General features: G+C 35.6%; 3 protein-coding genes across 5 annotated transcripts; 2 read left to right on the top strand and 1 right to left on the bottom strand.

The window, feature by feature from the left end:
* The first annotated feature begins 860 nt into the window (after nt 1–860).
* On the top strand, nt 861–8,718 carry LOC123874500. 3 transcript variants are annotated; one of them, XM_045919890.1, is made up of 8 exons: nt 861–1,169; nt 1,884–2,849; nt 2,927–3,697; nt 3,779–3,971; nt 4,062–5,212; nt 5,324–5,459; nt 5,881–6,014; nt 6,369–8,718. In XM_045919890.1, the coding sequence occupies exons 1-8, from the start codon at nt 1,028–1,030 to the stop codon at nt 8,165–8,167; spliced, it is 5,292 nt and encodes a 1,763-aa protein (XP_045775846.1). In that variant the 5' UTR covers nt 861–1,027; the 3' UTR covers nt 8,168–8,718. The 3 variants fall into 3 exon arrangements, with proteins under 3 accessions (XP_045775846.1, XP_045775845.1, XP_045775847.1); XM_045919889.1 differs by having other exon boundaries at nt 2,927–3,971; XM_045919891.1 differs by lacking the exon at nt 1,884–2,849 and having other exon boundaries at nt 2,927–3,971.
* Nucleotides 8,719–9,416: 698 nt separating this feature from the next.
* LOC123874503 lies at nt 9,417–13,243 on the top strand. The gene is made up of 5 exons (XM_045919901.1): nt 9,417–9,563; nt 9,901–10,069; nt 10,393–10,590; nt 10,895–11,107; nt 11,293–13,243. The coding sequence occupies exons 1-5, from the start codon at nt 9,534–9,536 to the stop codon at nt 12,594–12,596; spliced, it is 1,914 nt and encodes a 637-aa protein (XP_045775857.1). The 5' UTR covers nt 9,417–9,533; the 3' UTR covers nt 12,597–13,243.
* Nucleotides 13,244–13,315: 72 nt separating this feature from the next.
* LOC123874507 (mitochondrial import inner membrane translocase subunit TIM50-C-like) lies at nt 13,316–20,698 on the bottom strand. Its single transcript, XM_045919905.1, has 8 exons — nt 20,484–20,698; nt 19,604–19,784; nt 18,914–19,085; nt 18,386–18,519; nt 17,356–17,581; nt 16,649–16,772; nt 16,027–16,215; nt 13,316–15,392 (listed from the first exon to the last, which is right to left on the bottom strand). Exons 1-7 carry the CDS (start codon nt 20,614–20,616, stop codon nt 16,028–16,030), a joined length of 1,158 nt encoding a protein of 385 aa, XP_045775861.1. The 5' UTR covers nt 20,617–20,698; the 3' UTR covers nt 13,316–15,392; nt 16,027.
* Nucleotides 20,699–20,865: the final 167 nt, after the last annotated feature.

Here is a 20,865-nt window from a genome sequence, read left to right as displayed (position 1 = left end):
TTTGATTATTACATTCGGCTTTAGTTGGTGGCGCTTTTCTGCGCAAACTAATTTTGCTGATGCGATTTATAAAAGCGGTATTACTGTGTTAGGAGCGCTCGGTCCACCTTTTATTTACACATACGATATTAAAAGACACAACACTACTCTGCCAGTGCAGTGTACGTTGCGCCTTATAGTTTTATGGCAGTATTTTGTACAGATCTGCATTATTTAACTTAAAAGTAATAATATAAGCAATTTATATTAATCTAGCATTAAGTTAAGACTGAATTATTTTAACCACAACTAAATATTGTACTTAACATTCCATTGATGTATTTAAATTATTAAATTATTTATTATTATTGTGAAATTAAAGTATTTATTAAAGTTCTCTAAAATTTTATTTTACTTTTTCCTTTCTCAATTCAGTTCTAAAAGTAAATTATTTTTAGGTACTACATGATGCCCGCGACTTCGTCTGCGTGGGTTTAAGGGTATTTTTCAGGACAAAAAGTAGCATATATGTCCATTTTCGAGGTAAAAGAAGTGCCTTTCGTCAAAATATGGATAAGCTGTGAAAAACAATGCAGACGGACAGATGCACACTTTCGCATTCATAGTATGGATTGTATTACGGGGCTATTCTCTGCTAGGGTCTAGCGAGATACATAATCAAAGTCATCATAGTAAGTATCAAAGCCTTTACCTCATCCCACCCGCCCCTACGGTCATTGTCGGCTGACCAAACTTGAAGTAATAAATGGGTCAAACGGTCATTATTCAAAATAAAAACTATTTGAAGTAAATGTTATAAATTCGCTGGCTGGCTATTTGAATAGTATTTCAATGCATTTGACTGTTGACAGATAATATTCCATCCCGATTTGAAAAAGTCAGTTAAATTTTTCAATATTGTCGACGATTTCGCCTATTTGTATTTTTGTAGATAATATACCTACATATTTTACATTTTCATCTTTAAAGCTCTTACCGGTTGTTAGATTTTAATTATTATGACTTATAAAATCCGAGTAGTTGCAGAATGCTAATTAATCGAGTACCTGAAGAGGAAAGTGGAAGGGTGGGGGATGCGGACATGCATTTGGAGGACAACTCCGCTGAGTTTCAAACAGCTGAAGAGATTTATCAGATTATGGCCAAAGATAATACCTTCGAAGGTGATGGTTAGTAAAGTATTACAGTGGCTTTTGTATAGTGCGCACAAAGTAGTCCAATCTGAAATTACAATATTATGGTGGTTTACGCTGGTATGGACTAAAGATTAATTATATTAGTTTGGCTGAGATCTGTCTGTGCACAGTGCGCAGTCGCCAGTCGTAATGTTCTTCATTCGCGTGGATATATGTTTTTAAATTAGAAATCCCAAAGGAGCTCTTTAATTTTTCAGAATAAAAAGTGGACTTTGTATTAATCCAGGTTATAATCTATACCCATTCTAAATTTCAGCCAAATCTGTCTAGTAGTTTTTGCGTGAAAGAGTAACAAACATACACAAAATTTTCGCCTTTATAATATTAAGTGTGATTACTGTGATACTTTATTAATAGCGTAAAAATGATATTTATTTATCTCAAAACCCAAACGTGCACGCATCGTGCTGAAAGTATGTTGGGTGCAATGTATTTAACTAAAATGGTTTTTTTAAACATGTTGTACAATAAAATTGCATTTGTGTGAAAACAGCAGTAGCAGGATATTCTTCTAGCAACTTATACGATTTTACTATTATGTACTGTTTCTAGTAGTTATGTAAGTTTGTTAACTTCGTCTTACTTCCTTCATTTAACATGACTCATGACTTAGGTAACATAGAACATATCAATGATATCTAAAAATATTGTTGATCATTGTATATTATGAAAAATTTAAACTTGTAGGTGATAAGGCGCTTACTACCCGTGATTTGGTAATCCTGTATAAGAATATAGACATCGATACTAAACTAGTATCTTCCACTAATAAACAGACAAGTAAAAGACCCAATCAATACGTCGAAAATGTAGTATACAACGACGACAGAGGCTCTGAAGGATCGGATTTCAGTGAAGACATCAGTAATGGAGACTTTAAAAATGTTTTTGCGATTAATGAAGAAAGAATAGACCTTTTGAATAACTTTGGAGATACACTTTGTCATAAATTTGGCGATATGCAGATACGCACATCTGATTTAAATATTGAGTACGACAAACACTTTTTGTTCAATGATCCAATCATCAAAGGACAACTAAAAAGTTTTCATAAGATATCTAAACCTAAGCAGTCTGACAGTACAGTTCTTCCAGCATCGCTCTTGGATTATATTTGCTGCAAACGTATTGAGGATAATTATGATTTTTATATAGATAACATTATTAAATATGTGCAAAACACAATCGAACAGCTAAAACGTATAAGTAATGGTGAGTACTTAACTGAAAAGGTTAAAGAGAAATGGAGAGAAGTTTACGAAGACAAAATCACAACACCTGAAGATAAATCCCAACTTAGAAAGATAGTTTTGGCGAACTCTGTCAGCATACCACTACGCGTAAAGGAGAAACGTACTGATCAAAGACTCACATGGGATGATATAGTCCATTCTGAAATGGATGTCAGGTCTCTCTCTAAAATATTGGAAAAGAAAGTTATCGTGGAGGTCCCAAAAATAATTTGTGGCACTTACAGCTTATTTAGCAAACGCTGCAAAGACAATCTTATTATAACATGCAAGAAAGATAGAGAAGAAGAGTCTCGTGTAGACGTAGTGTTAAAATTGCAACGCTCTAACTCGGGTCATGTCATTAGTAATATTGATTCAATTATGATTTTAAAATCTTTACCTGCCATTGCTTCTGAATCAGGTTAATTGAGATTTACAAACCTACATAATTTTAAACATGTTTTATTTCTTTGTACTAAACTATTCTTAATTTTACAGAGACTCATTCAAATAATCTGCTAGCGCTAGAATTTGAAAAATTTAATGCCTTAGATAAAAAAGTAGAACAAGAAACTGAAATGAAATCAGATGAAAACACTGAAAAAATTCTTCCAAATGACACAACAGATCAAAAACTAAAACAAGAAATTAAAATTGAATCAAATGAAAACATAAAAGACGTTCCTCCAAATAAAACAGCATACTGTAATTTAGCAGCAGATAAAGAAACAGAAGCTGAGAAGTTTTCAGAGAATGATTATGACTCTCTACCGCAAAGCGATTGCCAAGAAGATAATGAATGTGATTCCAGCGGAGCTGAAGCTGACTTTAGCACAATTGCTACCGACGATCTACATTCTATCATTCATCGACTAAGCAAGCAGACACCTGTTATAGAAGAGAGCGAAGACAATATCAAAAGAAAGTCACCGATGAGGGTGAGAATTAAATCTCCCTATGAAAATAAGTCATATGCTATAGAAGAGAAAAAGAGGAAAAAGCTTTTGGAGATTAGAGAGAAGCGAGAACTCAAAAAAAATGCAATGAGCGAGAACTGTAGAATAAAGAAACATAGGAACGGAAGAGGTTCCATTATGGTCCAATCGTCTGACTCAGTCACAAAGTTATCAATAACAAACAAGTATTTTTATAACTCAATCTATGGGCATCCTGTGAAAATTAATACTAGAAATTCTCAAAGATATCACAAAGATCAAACAAGGGTTGCTATTCCCAAGATACAACTAAAAGATGATGATGAAACTCAATGTAAAAGTTCTTCTCCTCCTCCTTCTTTAGTGTCTCCTGAAAAAAATAACCAAAAGTATATTAACCGCAGTTATTACTTAGATGACGCAGACACGGAAGTTATGTACCTGCAAAGGAAAGAAAACGAAAGTCAAAACTTAACAAATGATGCATCTACACCCCCAGCAGCTAATGATATTGGTGTTAATTTAAATTTTCTCAGGCGATTAATTTCTCCATCTACAACAGACTTCAGTTTGACAAATACTTCATCTAGTTTGCAACAAAATGTTTTGTAAGTACATATTTTGATATTTTGTCTACTATCAGTAAGTTAGTATTTAGATTTACTTACAGTTAATTGTTATCAAAAATTAATTCACAGACGCGATGATAGTTTTGTCAATACTGAAAAAGAAATAACTCAAAAAAATGCCTTAATGTCAACACGAAGTACTCAAGTTTCAGTTCCGGCAAATTTACCAAAACTAGAGGTTAATTATACACAAGTTGAAAATTGTAAAACTACGTCTTCCGTAGAGTGTAGAAGAAGTATTGATAAAATATATGATCTTATAAAACAAATAGGTAAAACGGACAGCTTGGAGGTTATGCCTACTTCAAGTAAAGCCGCAACTAATATTGATAAATTAAATATAACATGTGGTAAAGGTAATTCTAAAGATCAAGCCACTGATAGTGGAACTAGCATCAAACATCAACTAACTTCCTCTAATCCTAGTAGTTGTTGTTTTGAAAAGCCAAAAACTGTAGTAAAAACTTCGAAAGACTCTAAGAAGAAATACGAGAATCCCACGTCCATTATTCCGAAAATAACGATTGGTTCAAAACCAGCAATTAACAAAATTAACAATAAAGCAAATAATAAAGAATTTAAAAAACTATCTTGTAGCAAAATTCAGGAAAATCCATTAAAAGCTATATCTCAATTGATTCACGAATTTGACAACGTCCAAAAGACGACTGTTAAAAATGAAAAGGAACCGAAAAAGAACAAAAAAACTGAAAGTTTAACTACTCAAGATAAAAGCAGCTTTCGACAAAATTTTCTCAAGCGAATGTCAAAACGAGATCAGTATTTAAAGGAATCTGAAGCAATATCCTCAAAAAAGTCAGTCCTTATAGAAAGGAAACGTCAAGGCACGGGATATGGCCCTCCCAAAATTACACAGCAACAATTACAACACGAAGAAGACTCTTTAGATACGAACAGAAAAAAAATTGCTGATATTATTGATGAAGTGAAAGAACTTAGGGGAGAAGCAGTGCGTGGCCCTTCAAGAAATCTGGCAAGATTAAATAGCTTAGCGCAACCTAAAAAATCAAATCTACAGTCCCAACAGGAAGAACCCCTAAATAGATTTGGAAAACGAGTAATGGACAGATTGTCTAAACCAACGCCCCCTACACCGAATCCCGAGAAAAGTATAGGCTTGACAAGAACTAAACAGAGAAAAATATATGATGAACTACCCTCATCTACAAAGCAACCACATTCAGCTGGATTGCCCACAGGTGTGTAAAGGTGAATTTTCATCGACGTCTTTAGTAATTAAATAAGTACTGACGGAACAATAGTTTAAACAGAATAGTTTTAATAGAAAATTTTTTGTTTTTGAATTACAGAAAGGTTGTCAAGAGCTAAACCACATAACACAAATAATAATAGTCCTAACCGAGATGGATTTGGTAAACGATCTCTGGGACCTGTCGGCAAACCAACATGTATCCATGGAAATGTTAATAAGTTACCCGAGGAACTGTAAGAAATTATTGGCTAAGAAAATTACAAAGGAGATGGCCCAAAACGTACTCGGGCCCGTTGAAAATGCAAAGTATCTTATAGTTTACAGTAAAAATAGTTGTAATCGTCATAATTATTACTTTTTGATTTTGATGGCTAACATGGTATTTTTTGACTTAAGAGCTGCTTGAGAGAGTGCGGGTGTTAACAGTATACCTACCTAATTTTTTTTCAAGATGGCGGATTAAAAATGGCCGCGGAAAATAGATTTTTGGCACGCCAATAGAGGATCGTTTTTGATTTAGAGAAAGTGCATTGGCAAATCAAATGAAAAAAGTTGTTTTATCGTTAGCATTTTGAGGCCTGGGTTTGGACCATGTCTTTTGATCATGGCAAAACTAATTCACCTGTTTTATCGTCAATGAGTACATACTTTCAGAAAAGGAAAGATGGTAGCTGTGGAAACGTATGTGAAGAGTCACTATGGACGCGATTCGCGTTCACTAGAGACCGGCAATTCTTACAGCGCACACAAGTCGAGGGTCCCTTTGATACCCAACGACCTCGATGTGGGTAAGATATTTTGAAATTATACCTATCATCAAAGTATCTCCAGAATTTTTAAAATTTTAGATTCATGCACGATTATACACGACAATTATAAACGACCAAGACAAGACTAACACAACACCAAGACAAGACTTGAACAGCTTGTATTCTGGAGCCGTCTCCAGAATGCAAGCAGTTCCTAGCCTAAACCGGAAGCTATTAGTCCAGTAGTAGTTTATAACCTACCTAGGCTACTTTCTATTCCGAAATATAAAAAAAATCCCACAACTCTAAAAAACATAAATCGCGTGGACAAATTCGCGAGCCTTAACTATTATTTTTATATGATAAATGGATTTTTTAATTCATTTTCAACAGTGTCTTTGACGTCATCTCCGTCTACCAAAGAAGAATCTTCTACTCTCGGCAAAAAATTACACAGCATGGTTGATTCTATGATTAGCAGCACTATGCCTGTATTAGGTGCCGTCGCTGAATGCAATGAGTCCGTATCTAAAGCGAGTGATGGTTTTGATGATACTTCTATAGAAAAAAGATCGAATTCTGATGAAATTATACTATCGAGCTCTGATTATCCAGTCGATATATTTGAAGATAAAAATATAGTTACGGCTGTGTCAGTTATTTCGTTGGAGCAGAAAGACGATGAAATAGCCAATTGTAATATAAATATGTGTGAAACTAACCAACCTTGTCCTCCTAATGAGTTACATAATCCAGAAAGTGAAACGTGTCATCAAATACAAAATGGCACATTTCAAAAGTTAATGAGAGGTAAAAATTTAATATTGAATGTTACACCTAAGCAGTCCATGGAAAATCTCTTGACTTTGCGATCAGAAGATAAGAGCTCGCTAGTACTTAAATCGAAATTATCACAAGATATAATAAATGAAAAAACAGAAACTATTACGGAACTCAAAATTCTACCTGTACTATCTAATACCTGTTTCACCAACTTCAATTTCACTAATTTTCCCATGCAGATAGCAACCATAGGTTACGCTTTACCACAATATCTGGTTAAACATGATTCTAAAACTAAAATTCGTCTATTAGAAAATGAAGACTCAAGGTCGAAAAACTTAAAAGCTGTGTTATCATCTGAAAATGTAGTCAATGCAAAATTAAGCAAATCTATTCGGTGTTTTAAGGATGTGGTTAAAAAAACATCTCAAAAAACAACTGAAAGAGAATCCATTATTTGTCTACTTAGAGATGAAAATAAAAATGAGGTAAGTTTAGACAACCATGAAGAATTCGTTATTAAGATACAGAATAATGAACGACAGACACAAGATAATAGTGTCAAAACTAAAACCAGTAATGAAGATATAGTTGTTGCAGATATTGAAAAATCTAACATTAGTAATTCAACATCACTTGACATTTTAGTGGGACTTTTAAATGAAATTAAAAAGATAACTTCATATCAAGCTCACATATCCAAGCAAGAAGACACCTTTCATACTGATCTTGAAAAGAAAGAGTTGGAGGTCATACTTAACAATGTGTCTATAAAAGAGAGTTCAGTAGATCAAAGCGTTGATAATGCGATATCTTTGCATTCTCTTGATAAATTACAAAAACTAGAAGTGCGTGATAGTAACTTTTTATACTTATTTCCTAACATCGAAGACCACAACAGAGGCAAAAAAACGTCCGACAAAAATATAACTACAAATGATACTTTGCTTTGTGGACCGTTGGATATGGATAAGGAAATAAATACAAAATTCAGGCAAACTGAATGTATTAATAGGTTTACTGAAGCACCGTCCCGGCCTTTCCCAGTATCTGTCAGCACGAATATAACCGATTCTCTTATCAAACTCATAAACAAGCCTTCTTGTCTTTCCATATATTCTGTTACTGATTGCGAAAGTTTCACATTACTAGCGAATGAAATTAAGGAAGTACCTTCAAAGCCCCTGAAAAAATCGACTGATAGTGTATCTCCTCTTACGACATTAAAAATTCAATATATAAACGAAAAAGAAAAATACAAAGATATAAAGGAGCAAAATAGTCATTCTCTTATTGAGTTTGATCCTCTGATGAAAATGAAAAGGGATATATTAGTAACGGTCTATTCAATTCTTGTATTGACCGTGTTTGCTGCTTTGTCGTTTCCCGAAATAATGTATCGTGTGTGAAACTTTGTTACATAATAATAATATGTAATATGCTTGTATTCAAAGGACAAAGCTATCATTTTTACTAGAGCGTGAGTTTCAAGGCTGGATTTTTGTGTAATATAACTATATTCAATAATAGTAAACAATTAAAAAAATCACGACCTAGCAGGATTAGCACTTATGCCACTGCTGCTACTTCGTATTAACAACCAGATATACCTCTTTAATGAATTTAATAAGTAAAGCTACACGAACCTGTAGCCTTGTACTTCGCATATCGAGGTGGCGGCCAGCTCTTAGAGTATCTATCACCGAAAGTGGAGGAGAGCGGAGACGTGTTCAGTAGACCAATCATACAATTGATTGAGCACGTGATAATTTTATCACGTCATCTTAATATAATTGATGATTGGTCTACCTATTTGAAAGGTTTCAGCTATGTTTCAGCAGCGAGTCACCCTAAAATGTAAAAGATTAATTTTATTTGTGTAAAGTTTATAAATTGATTGTTGAATTGGATAAACTAATATTTTGATGGTTATTTATTTATTCTGATTAAAAGTTTTAAAATTATAATGCAGTTTCCATTTGTAGCTCAACTTTTTTAAATGGCTTCCTAAAAATCCAATGTTATACCAATATTACGAGCGTTAAAAAAGCGTTGCGTTAAAACTACAAAGTGCGCGTTAAAAAAGCTTTGACGTGTGAATAGATACTTGGGAATGCATATTTTGTTCTATTTGAATGCTTTTTTAACGGACGTTAAAAAAGCTCTCAGTGCGAATGAGGCCTAAAGTTTGGTTAAAAGCTTGGAGCCTTGGAAAAATGATTACTTATAATATCTCTATGACGTGTTAAATAATCACGTAACATTCGTGTCAAACTTTGTGACACTCCGTTCCCACCTTTGTTCCTCGACTATCGAGCCCGGTTTTTGTAATAATGATTGATGCAGGATGCACGGAATCGAGCTACGGATCGTGTAAATTGATTGTTATAGTCTATGGTATTTATGTATATGTTTATATCTATGTATATTATGTAATTATTTTAAAAAAACCTTATCATTTTCCTTTCCAATTCCAAATCCCGATTTTTCATTATTTTATACATAATATATAGTTTCCCTAACTTGTAATTATAACTACAAACCTGACATTGGCTAATCTATGTAAAGCCAGACGAGAAGAAAAAAAAAAGTCTATGGTCAATGTCAAAGTCACGTTGACAGACTGACAGCTCATGCTTTGTTGATGTAAACATAACCTTTGATTTATTATTATGATATGAGTGTTCCTCTAAAATCACTTTTAAATAATTATTATTTGAATATTTAACAAGTGTAGGACATAATTTTTACAACTGCAAGAAAACAATACTAACCATGGCTGACGCTAAGTCTAGTAATCATAAGGTTAAATATACATATTTTAATATGGTTTAACACTTTCTTTGATTTCTAAAGAACTCATATAAAATATAGTACTGTATATTAGATATTAGTTTCTTAGTATATCCAAAACTATAGCCTGTTATTTTTAGATTATACCAGGTTTACACCACCACTAAGTTGTAGTGCTTTTGATATTTTGTCCTTACAGCAAACATGAAAAAAATTATCACTTACTTAGTATTTGGTATTTGGTTGGATTGGTATGGATTACGGAACTCTTTGTGTGCAAGCTCGACCCGCACCAGACCAGTTTTTTAAGTAGTTTAAATATCCTATTCAAAGTTAACGTTTGTTATAGAGTCTCCTAGACCAATTCACAGCAGAAAATATAGACTGTACTGCTACGGCCACTAAAGTATTGGACGAGTTGAGGAAGAGGAACCCCCTTGCCTACAGTTTGTACTGCCGTGTCCTGAGGCCCATGCGCTATGCAGGTGGAACGGACAGCTATCATTTTGTAATACCAGGTTGTACATATTTTACCTTTAAAACATTAGCTCTTTCGTTCACTTCATCCACATGTATTTAAGAGCTGTTAAAATGATTAAAAGTCAAAATTCTTTATTCAAATTGGCTACATTTTCTGATTTTCAAACAATAATGTAGTTAAATTAATACTAAAGCTACAAGGGTTCCAAACGCGCCCAGGTCTGAGAAGAGCCCACAAAAAGCTCAGCAGGGTATTCTTTTTTACTATCAAGCCCAAAACTATGATATTGTCATATTGTGATTGAGGAATGAGTTTTTTTTTATATTATGCATGACTAACTTCATATACTTTACCTTTCAGGTTACCCCATAAACACATTTGGCGATGATTGGAATGGAGAACTGAATCTAGACTATTTTGAACCGTTTCCTTACAGAAGTCATTCACCTAAAATGATAACGCCCATGAAAAATGTTCACCAAACCGACCCAGTCACCAGTATCTTAATGAAAAAATATAATTGGAGTAAGGTGTCTAAGCTGATGAAAACCATGCGTAGTAAGTATTATAAATTACTACAGTACTACCATTTTTATAAGTTATGGCGGTGAACCTGAGCTGCGCAAATGCAATATTGAATGGCGCGAAAATATCTCCGCCAATCGTAGCGCGCGTCCAATCATGGTGCGTTTTTGCCTACACGCCATGTTTTGTACGCGCGAATTATGAACGAGATAGCACAAGTCTCTGTTGTTCTTGTGCATGTGAAAAATCATGAAGCAAATTAATCTCACTATAATTGAATGTATTCAAATAATTCGATTTTTTTTATTTGAATGAATTGCAATTGTTTTTCTTTAAGCTACAAAAAAGGTGATGGAAAGTTACGAGCAACTGAACGAAGACGTGGTTCAATGTCCTCAATATCTGGTGAACCTCGCCGCGCATCTGGACAGCGAACCGGAGCCGTACTTCCACGCGCCCTACAACTGGCACTACGCCGGCCACGGCAACTTGCAGCCGGTGTGCCTCCACTGCGCCGACTACTTGCTGCACAGCCAGTTCACTACAGTTTGTACGTTCTGAGGATTCCACATTTTGAAGTCTCTTAACTTTTCCCTAAATAAGTTTTAGCTTGATTGGTTCAAAAAGTTTTAGCGTGGTTGCTTAAGATTAGATTCATTATCACGAAGAAAAAGTTTTATCAAAAATTAATAGAAGATAAAGTATAGTATCTAATGCGGGTTTCTTCAATTTCAGATTTATCAGAGTTCAACAAAAATACCCTCGCTATAAACATGGACCATGTCGCTAGTTTTGACTGCGGGGAAGGGAACGATATACTCGAAACTATTATCTCTTCACAAAACATTGTAGTTTTAAGGACGAAACATAAGATTTTCATTTTAAAATTAATAAATACAGATGAAAGTATGACACTCGAGAAACTGAAATGTATCAAATCTGAAGAATTCCAATACACAGGTGTATCATTCGACAATTTCCATAGAAACATACTTTATATCACGACTTTAGACTATAAGCTAAGTATCATCAATTTAGATAGAATGAAAGCGAGAAGTGTTCAGCTAAAAGCCAAAGTGCCCACTCTAGTCAATAACTGGAACACGGTTATCAGTTCGGAAAGAGGATTTTATATTCACGCTGGGAGGAGTTCCATATCGATCTACGACAAGTCGTCGAATGATATGGTTCATGTGTGGAAAGACGTAAAATGGATTGTAGACGAGGTCAACTGCAACGATATAAGCGCGGCTGAGCATTTCGAAGAGAGCAAATCGCTGTATTTCGGCACAGATCATCATTTGTTTTTAATGGATTTGCGTTCTATCAAAAAAACCCCTAGCGTCGTCCAGCGTTGGACGCACGGCATGGAAAGTGCACCTTTGTATTTGAAGAATTGTAACTTTGGATTTGGCAAAGAATTAATTTGTCTGTGCAGTCAGTGGTGCGAGGATTTGTGCGTGGTGCCCAATTACACGGACCGAATTAAGGACACGAACTCCAACGGTGTGACAATTCCGTATCGACCTCCGAGCATATTCAGCGCGTTGAGAGAAGCGAGGTGGAGCATGCACTGTCTCGACATCTACAACCCGATAGAGCCTCGACTCGTCACAGCTATCACTGGCTGCCTGATGTTCGAGCGAGACGAAAACTACGAGATCCTCATGCAGAACTCCTTCGGCGATATCTCGTGCCACACGCTGTACCCGGAGCATTTCGAATCGTTCATAGAGGATGACAGCGCAGAGAAGCTGTACGAATGGACTAAAGCATACGAAGCAGGGAATAAAGTTTTAGAAGTATCCTCGGTGGATAATATGGCACGTTTTTGGAAGAAGTTGAGAAAAGTACCTGACGGGTATAAAGTTTTTTCTTATGCCAAAAAGCCGAAGAGTAAGTTCGATGAAAAGGAAATTGAGTCGATTTTCGAGGAGGAGGAGGTAGACGTCGGCTTGCAGGAAGCGTGGGCGGGAGGCGTAGGGACGACAGTCGAGGAGCCCCTCGCACGCAATGTGTATTTTGCTGATGAAGAGTGATACTTCTGACATACTTAAACACGAAAAACTCTTCAAATTTGGCTTATTCCATTCACCCACCCTAAAATGTGGAACGCCCTTCCGGTGTACGTGGTCCTAAATACATACCTTCGAGGCAAGAGTAGAGTGGAGAGAACGGTTACAAGCTCTTACCTAGACCTCACTGCTTTTGCATGATTGTCGTCAAACGCAAGCCTGTCACGTAATAAAAAAACAGCCAAGGGATTTCAAGTAAAATAATACCCTAGCGTAGTTGATTTAGGAAGGATAAACGGAATAACCCGAAACTTTAATCACGAAATATCTAGATTGAACTGTTACAAGTTACACACTTACAACACAGACAGTGGCATTGCTATTTTTATACCAAAACAATATTTCAATAAAATTTAAATCAAATACATATTTTTATTTGGATAGTAAATAAATATATTTCATTTTTTTTAGGGTTCCGTACCATAAAAGGAAACACGGAACCCTTCGGAATAGGATCACTTTGTTGTCTGATATATATATTGCTGTCAATACAACTGAAACCACTAGGTCTAGAAACTTGGGCATGCTAGGTTTCGCTATCCCCACCACTTACTGAGGATTTAAAAAAAATTCAACAGTATCTTTAGAAAACCTAACACTAATTATATAAACAAGTATCTTTAGAAAACCTAAATCCATGCGGACGAAGTCGAGGGGAAACTAGTTACCAATAAAACAGCCAGTTAAATTAACAATCTATAATACCTATCTAAATGACTGAGAGAACTCCGGGCACGCATACAAACACGCACGCATTCACGCAATTATTGTATTTCAACATAAGTACAACAATATCTAAAGAAATGCAACATACAATGACGGCTTTTTTTGGAACGATAACGCATACAAACATACAGCAATACAATTAAACACTCACACTCATTCAAAGTCAATTACAATGAGAATTTTCGTAGCTTCAAGAATCGTGTTCGTTTGCTTTTTACTCGACGACGACAAAGCCCAAAGGAAGGGTTAAGGTTTCAGCAGTCTATGTATTTTTGTATCCAGATTCTGTGTGTTCCACCGTAGCGCCTAAACTACTGCGCCAATTTTAATGAATGAGGTGTCAATTGATTCGTTGTCCGGGTGACATAGGCTACATTTTATACAAAAAAAATGACGAATGTTATATCAAAAAAGTGGGCTGTCTCCAAAAATTGTTTGCTATTGTATCGAGTAGGATATGAAATGAAAGAATTCTGAGTTCATAAATAAATATAAGCATACGAACACGAATCTTGTGACATTCGCATCGCTCAAGGTTGTCAATAGGCTGCGTGGTATATATTTTAATAAGCTCCACCTTCTGCGATAAGTTGTGCACGGCGCCATTTTTGAGCTTTATTTACATTTCTTTAGATATTGTTATTCGTAGATTTCAACATAAGTACAACAATCACTTACATTGCAAAATAGTAACTAGGGAAATTATACAAATTGGCAGGAACTTCATACAAACATAAATATGCATGGAAGGTTTTACATAATTAATTAAAAATTAGTAATTAATAAAATTATTATTCAATTGATAATGAAATTAATTTCTACGGCGCAACGCACATCTTCAGAGTGGAGTCGAGTCGCAGCAACATTATTAATATGTAACTCAAATTCAGCTTTTTATGCTAACGAAACGCGTGCTTTTTCTCCTTCGTGTTTTATTTTTATTAAATCAATTTTAAGCGTATATCAAAGTACATAAAGCCGAGTTTAGGTAGTCAAATATTAAGTGTAGCACCAAATACTCCACTCCACTCCGTCAGTACGTGTAGATCCTTAGTCCGGGTCAGTACATCGTGTGACCGATGACGTCACAGTAATCAATGAGTAGGCACGACATTTTAGAGGGTGAAGGTATCTTTGGGTCGTCTCACATAGGTGTGTAAAGTAAATATTTTCGTAAGGATGTGCGTTTCTACTGAACCGAAGCGGAGACCCTTTCAATAGACCAATGCGGTTATCGTAAGAGGACGTGATAATTTTATCGTCATAATTCGATCGAACGAAGACACGTCTTTGCTCCACTCCGCTTCAGTGGAAGCGCACCCTCACGAAGTTATAAACATTATAAAAGTTACATTGTTAGAAATTACATATTATTTAATTAAAAATCTGGCCTTAGAAATCAGAAGTGGGATTGACCAAGTATTTTTTGCCATATCTTTCATGAGTTCATCTATTTTATTTTGGTAGACGATTGAACAAATAATAATATACAACCTGAATGCGACCTTTGGCGCCTTTTGAGTACTTCCGTCCGTGTCCGTGGGAATACGGGGATAACTATCCAGATAAACTTGGAAAAGAACACATTACCTAAATACAAAATTTCATCTAAATCATTAGAGCCGTTTATGAGAAATCGGATTTACCACAGGGTTCGAAAAGACCGAGAAAAACAAAAAAATAATAATTTTAAACTGTTATTTTAATTAAAAAAAACATGTTAAAAATACGTGTTTCAAACATTTGTTCATGCCAACCCTGATTTAGCAGCATTTGCGTCGCATAAGACAAACAAATAGTTATTTAATTATTATTATATAACATGACGAATTTTTCAGTAATGAAAAGTATAATCTGTATCTACTGTGTTCAATCCCTTTTTGATTTATAAAACTAGATCATATTAATTTTATAATGCACGTAAATGCCGGAGCAAAATCACATTTTATCTCGAGTGAAGTGATACAATAGTATATACAAAAGCTGTGTTGCGATTTATTTGTACTCCTTTACTTCCCTGTTGCAAGTATGTATCTGTAAAGAAACCTTTAAATTATTTTCTAGAGAGTATTGTTCCAGTATAGTTGTTGTAATTCACGAAGACCGTTTAGCTATGTTTGTGTGGGTGCACAAGTACACCGTGATGCGGTATACGTTACACACACAAATGTGTTAACGCTTATTGTACACTCACTACTACAACCAAGGCTCAATGGTCATCATGAAACAGAACGACTATACCTGCTAATCCTGTAAATTGTAATGTAGCATATACACAATACCATATGCCGTCAAATAATAACTTTGACCTTTGACTTTAAGGTCAAAGTTATTATTTGACGGCGCAGTGGCTGATTTATCGATCTATTTGATGGTACAAAGATAGGTTTTCGATTCGCTCGCTTTAGGAAAGTACAATATATTCACAGAATACTTTAACAGGCGTAGAAGGTTCGCTCCGTAAATAAGTAGCGATTTAAATAAAAGCAAATCAGTCCGCACAGCGCAACGATCTTAAATTTATTAAACGCCTCTCTTTTTATCGCGTAAACTCTTCCCTTAACTCTCTCTCCATAAGTGCCGTAGGTATATTTCTTAGGTTACGTAACCAAGTGAGCTCGGCCTGATACGCGGATCCTCCACTGTTTATCGTGGTAACCTGGCTCACCTTAGCGGCGCGTGAAGGGGCGGAGCCACGAGCGCGCGAGCGGGACGTCCGCCTTGCCCTCCCGCTCGCGCTCAGCCATCTGCTCCAGGAGGCGGCGCTGGTTGTCGCGGAAGGCCGCGATGGGGTCGTCGTATTGCGCGTAGTACCGCAGAACGTCGCGCACGTCTTTCACGTTGGACATCGCGATAGCTGCACACACAATACGGTCATACATTGTCTCATGGACCAAAACACACACTCTAACGCGAGCTAATGACTTGCAGCGCTATCTAGTATTCAAGAAGGGCAATAATTTAAAATATCACAGGTCCTGAAGTAGTATCTTTTTCCGTAAGAAACATTGCGAAAGGTACTACTATTGTAGGTTTCCGAAAAATTTAAATTTAATAATTATTATTATTGTAAAATGAATTGTAATTTCTATGCTAACCTGCATTTGAGCAAATAAATAAATGATTGATTGATTGTAGTTTATTACATATGAGTAAGTATACACTTTTTGTCAGAATAATTTTATTAAAAACCCTCGAAATTATTCGATATTTCAAAACAGTGACAGACAATTTCTGATAATTGACATGAACGTCAAAGATGACGTCTGGAGTGTGAGAAGTGCACTTACTCTGCAGCAAGTTGGCGAGGTCGAGCAGCGCCGTGTCGTCGTCGGCGCCTTTCCACTTCTTCAGCACGAGCGCGTTGTCGGGCTGGAACTGCGTCGCCGCCTTGTTCCAGTCCACTACTATCACCTGACCATACAACAACAATCAATCATAAGGCGTTGGATATGTATTATTAACCAAAGTATTTTTAACATAGACCTGTGAAGGCTGCTGACCAGTGACTATGTTAAGCAGCCCATAGACCTACAAACCCGACGCGCCTAAATGGAAAATGCATCGAGCTTGATCTATAAATCCAAACAGATGTCTGATTGGAATCCATTAGACCACAGAAAGTGTGACCAACAAAATTTGGTGGCATATTATTTTAGATGAGGCAAAAAAGATCAGCCTCAGTTGGGGTAATTTGAGCGTAAAAGAGTAATGTCTGCTCTCTACTCTGAATAAATAAACAACACTAATAATAAAATGCTTTTTAAAATGCTTTTTACTTTAGTTAGATGGTGTGTCATCACTCATTAGTCATACATCATTAATATATTTTATCAGGGTAAACTTCCACAGAGATATACACGAAATAACAACTCATGATTTTACTCAGTGAAAATGTTTACCACTTTAAGATAACTTATTGTAAACGAAGAATAAATGAATGAAATGAAAATTTTTGCTCAAGATGTGATCAAAATGAATACCTTATAAATCTTACCTTAGACAAATCCCTATTCAATCCATCCAAGTTCTTAACATGTACTCCGTCAATAAAATGTGTGGAATCTCGGAACAATCTGTAGGATATTAATTTGTTTTCTGGATCCAACTTGTCTAGGACGGGCCAAATCATGAACGCATTCTCTGATGTGAATATAACCACTTCATAGTCTGAATTGGCTACTGTTTGCAGGAATTGATCTACACCTGGACGCTTTTTAAATCTGTGGATAAGAAATGATCAATTAGCATTTATTTTACCGAAATACTGCCCAAGCATACAGTCAAAATGAAAAAAAAAAACCGGCCAAGTGCAAGTCAGACTCGCGCACCGAGGGTTCCGTACTCGAGTAATTTTTCTGACATTTTGCGCGATAAATCAAAAACTATTATGCATAAAAATAAATAAAAATCTGTTTAAGAATCTACAGTTAAGCCCTTTCATATGATACCCCACTTGGTATAGTTATGTTACTTTTAAAATTGAAACAAATTTTTTTTTTTTAATGATGTAACCACAAATTCACAGTTCTCGGATTTATTCCTTTACTTGTGCTATAAAACCTACCTGCCCGCCAAATTTCATGATTCTAGGTCAATGGGAAATATGCTATAGATTTTCTTGACAGACACAACGGACGGACAGTCAGACAGACAACGAAGTGATCCTATAAGGGTTCCGTTTCTCCTTTTGAAGTACGGAACCCTAAAAAATGGTAGTTGGGGCACATTGAGAACTGGAAACTTAAAACTATGAAATAACACTGGTTTTCATTTGTCAAATTAATTATAAGATTAAAAATGTCTAACCTAAAGGTAACATTATTTTAGATTTACATATATCATCACTCTGAGCCTATTAACATTGGCATGTCGATTAACATGCACCAAAGAAGTTTATATTTCAACTAGGTGAGTGGATGATCATAAAGCAAATTACTGGACAAGATTGCATTCAGTCTATAGCAATCCATGCAAGATATCTATGTCCAGCAGTGAACGCCAGGTTGAAACGACAATGTACTAACCTCCAGCCAGTCTGGTAGGACCAGTCAGGATGTACAAGCACATCTGTGAACTCAAGAACTAATGTGTATGTAGGCTGGTACGGCGCTGGCAGAGGGTCCGGCAGTAACTTTTCTCGAGATGGCTCTTTTATCATCTGAAAATGGACATATTTTTTAAAAACATACTAACCTTACAATCAAGTTAAAATTGGCATACATACTTTAATTATAAAATCAATAGGAAATCCCATTAGGAGTAAATTAAACTTTTGTATAAGTAAATCTTCCAGGATACACTTCCATCTTATGATCCAAGATCTGACGACTGCCAGACGTTACTTATTTTCGAGTAACAAAATGTGCGGGTAGAGTAGTGTTAAAGTGTACTTTTAACGTATGCATATTTGCTCTTATGCTGACTGCCACCCATACTCTATCCCACTCATTTCTCAGAAAAGATAGATAAGAGATTTTGAGATATTTGTCCATTCAACTTAAATCAAGTGATCTACAGGTTCCACTTTCGTTACGTAAGCTGTAACAGCATACCTTTTCATAGAAGGTGAGCTCTTTCCAAGTCCGCCGCAGGTACTGCAGCGGTAGGGGCAGGTGTGAGAACTCGTCCTCTATGATTTGTCCGTCGTCCCCGCGCCGTGGGGCGCCCATCTCGATCACTAAGCAGCCTCCCATCACAGTCATTGCGCCGCCAAATACTGCGAAACTGGTACATAGCAAACACTATTAACACACTTCAAAAAGTAGGTTCTGCAATCAACCCATATTTAATCGCTCCAAAACCAATAGGTAACCCAATTTTGATGATTTTTCTCTAACACAATCTTCATACAATCGCTGAGCATGAAAATTCTACTACATAGAAATCACAAGTTTTCAGGATAAAAAAGAGGTTTCAAGGTAAGCAGATAAACTTTAGTTTTTTTCTATCAAAGTTTACTTTTAGAATCACATAGCTAAAAAGGTTATCTCTTGAACAAGCTAGCACACATGCTAAAGGACAAGTTTCCGCAGGCACACTGTACCACGCACATTTTAAAACTGAATAAAATAACATCAAAAACGAAATTTCCTAAAAATTAGATATTTCTTTTATACGAAGTTATATACATAAAATGTACATTGATTGTGTATTGATATAGGCCCAGTTTAAACAAGACAAGTAAAGTAAATAAAATTATTCTATTTTTTTGTCATGAAGTAGTTGAAAATATATAATCGTACCCAATTTTCATACGCCTCCAGTTCTTCTCATTCTCCTTAGACTTCTCCTTCTGCTCCTGCTCGAACTTCTCTTGTTCCTTCTGCACATCCTCTGCATCCCGGCCGCTGGGTGGCGACTGTGGAAAGAAACGTCCCAGGATGTCCACCTTCTCCGCCTCTTTGTTGTCTTTAATCTTATCTCCTATGTGAAAAATATAAAAAAAAAACATTTGCTGAAATGAAAACTTTTTAGACATGTTGAGCGATTTTGTGAAAAATTTGAGGATACCTTACAATTTGACAACACCCTTAAATTTTTTAAAAGATCAAAGTGGAAACATCATCACAAGACTTATAGTAGTTGGCTAAATAATATTAATTACTAGCTGATGGTTGCAACTTTTCATGTGGATTTAGATTTTCAAAAATCCCACGGGAACTTTTTGATTTTCCATGATAAAAGTAACCTATGTCACTCCAAGTCTTCAACTTTATCGGCGTGATTGAAGGACAAACCAACGAACAGACTTTCCTATTCCTAATATGGGTAGTGATACATCATTTCCGGGAGCGGCGAACTGCTAGCAGCCTTTTTCCAAAATCAAGGAGCACCAGCAAGGGCACAGATTGCTGTGGAATTAAGAAGCTCGGTTTTTTTAGGCGAACATAGTTTGTGCTGCTGTACTGTGGCCAGCCTAATGTTAGAGTATTGGAAGACGACCGACGAGAACTTTAAGCGGACGACGGTAAGACAAGTTACGACATACAGGTTATTAATCGAGTATTATAGAAACAATGATACTAGCTTAACAGTAAATATTGCCTTATGTATTGATGAGCTCAGAGCACTTTAGATTTTCTTATCTTATTTGTTAATAGAAATCAGAAAATATAAACTAACCTATATTTGAGTAAAATCTTGTGGAACTCGCCGACAGTAGAACAATGTTCTGTCTTGAGAAATTTGTCGTTTGAAGCTTAATTCCTTTACAGCAAGCCGCACGCGTTAGGAATAGTATTTTTCTAAGAGACATTTTAATTAATATATTACAAAAACTAAATAATTAACATTCTATTGCTCTCGATTCGAAACAAAACATGAGTGAGAAAACAACTGTCGTCTATCTCTGTCCACACTCTGTCAGGTCACTGTCAATGTCATCAGTTGTACACAATTCACAGACTACAAAAAAAATTCAAAAGAAAAATAAAACCGACTTCAAAACCACAAACACTAAAAAGTAAAAATTTTTTTTTTTTTTATTGAAAATATTACAATAAAA

Source organism: Maniola jurtina, chromosome 18 (genome assembly GCF_905333055.1).
Source record: "Maniola jurtina chromosome 18, ilManJurt1.1, whole genome shotgun sequence".
NCBI classification, from domain to species: domain Eukaryota; kingdom Metazoa; phylum Arthropoda; class Insecta; order Lepidoptera; family Nymphalidae; genus Maniola; species Maniola jurtina.
Note: the sequence above shows the minus strand (reverse complement) of the source record. Positions and strands in the feature narration are given on the sequence as shown.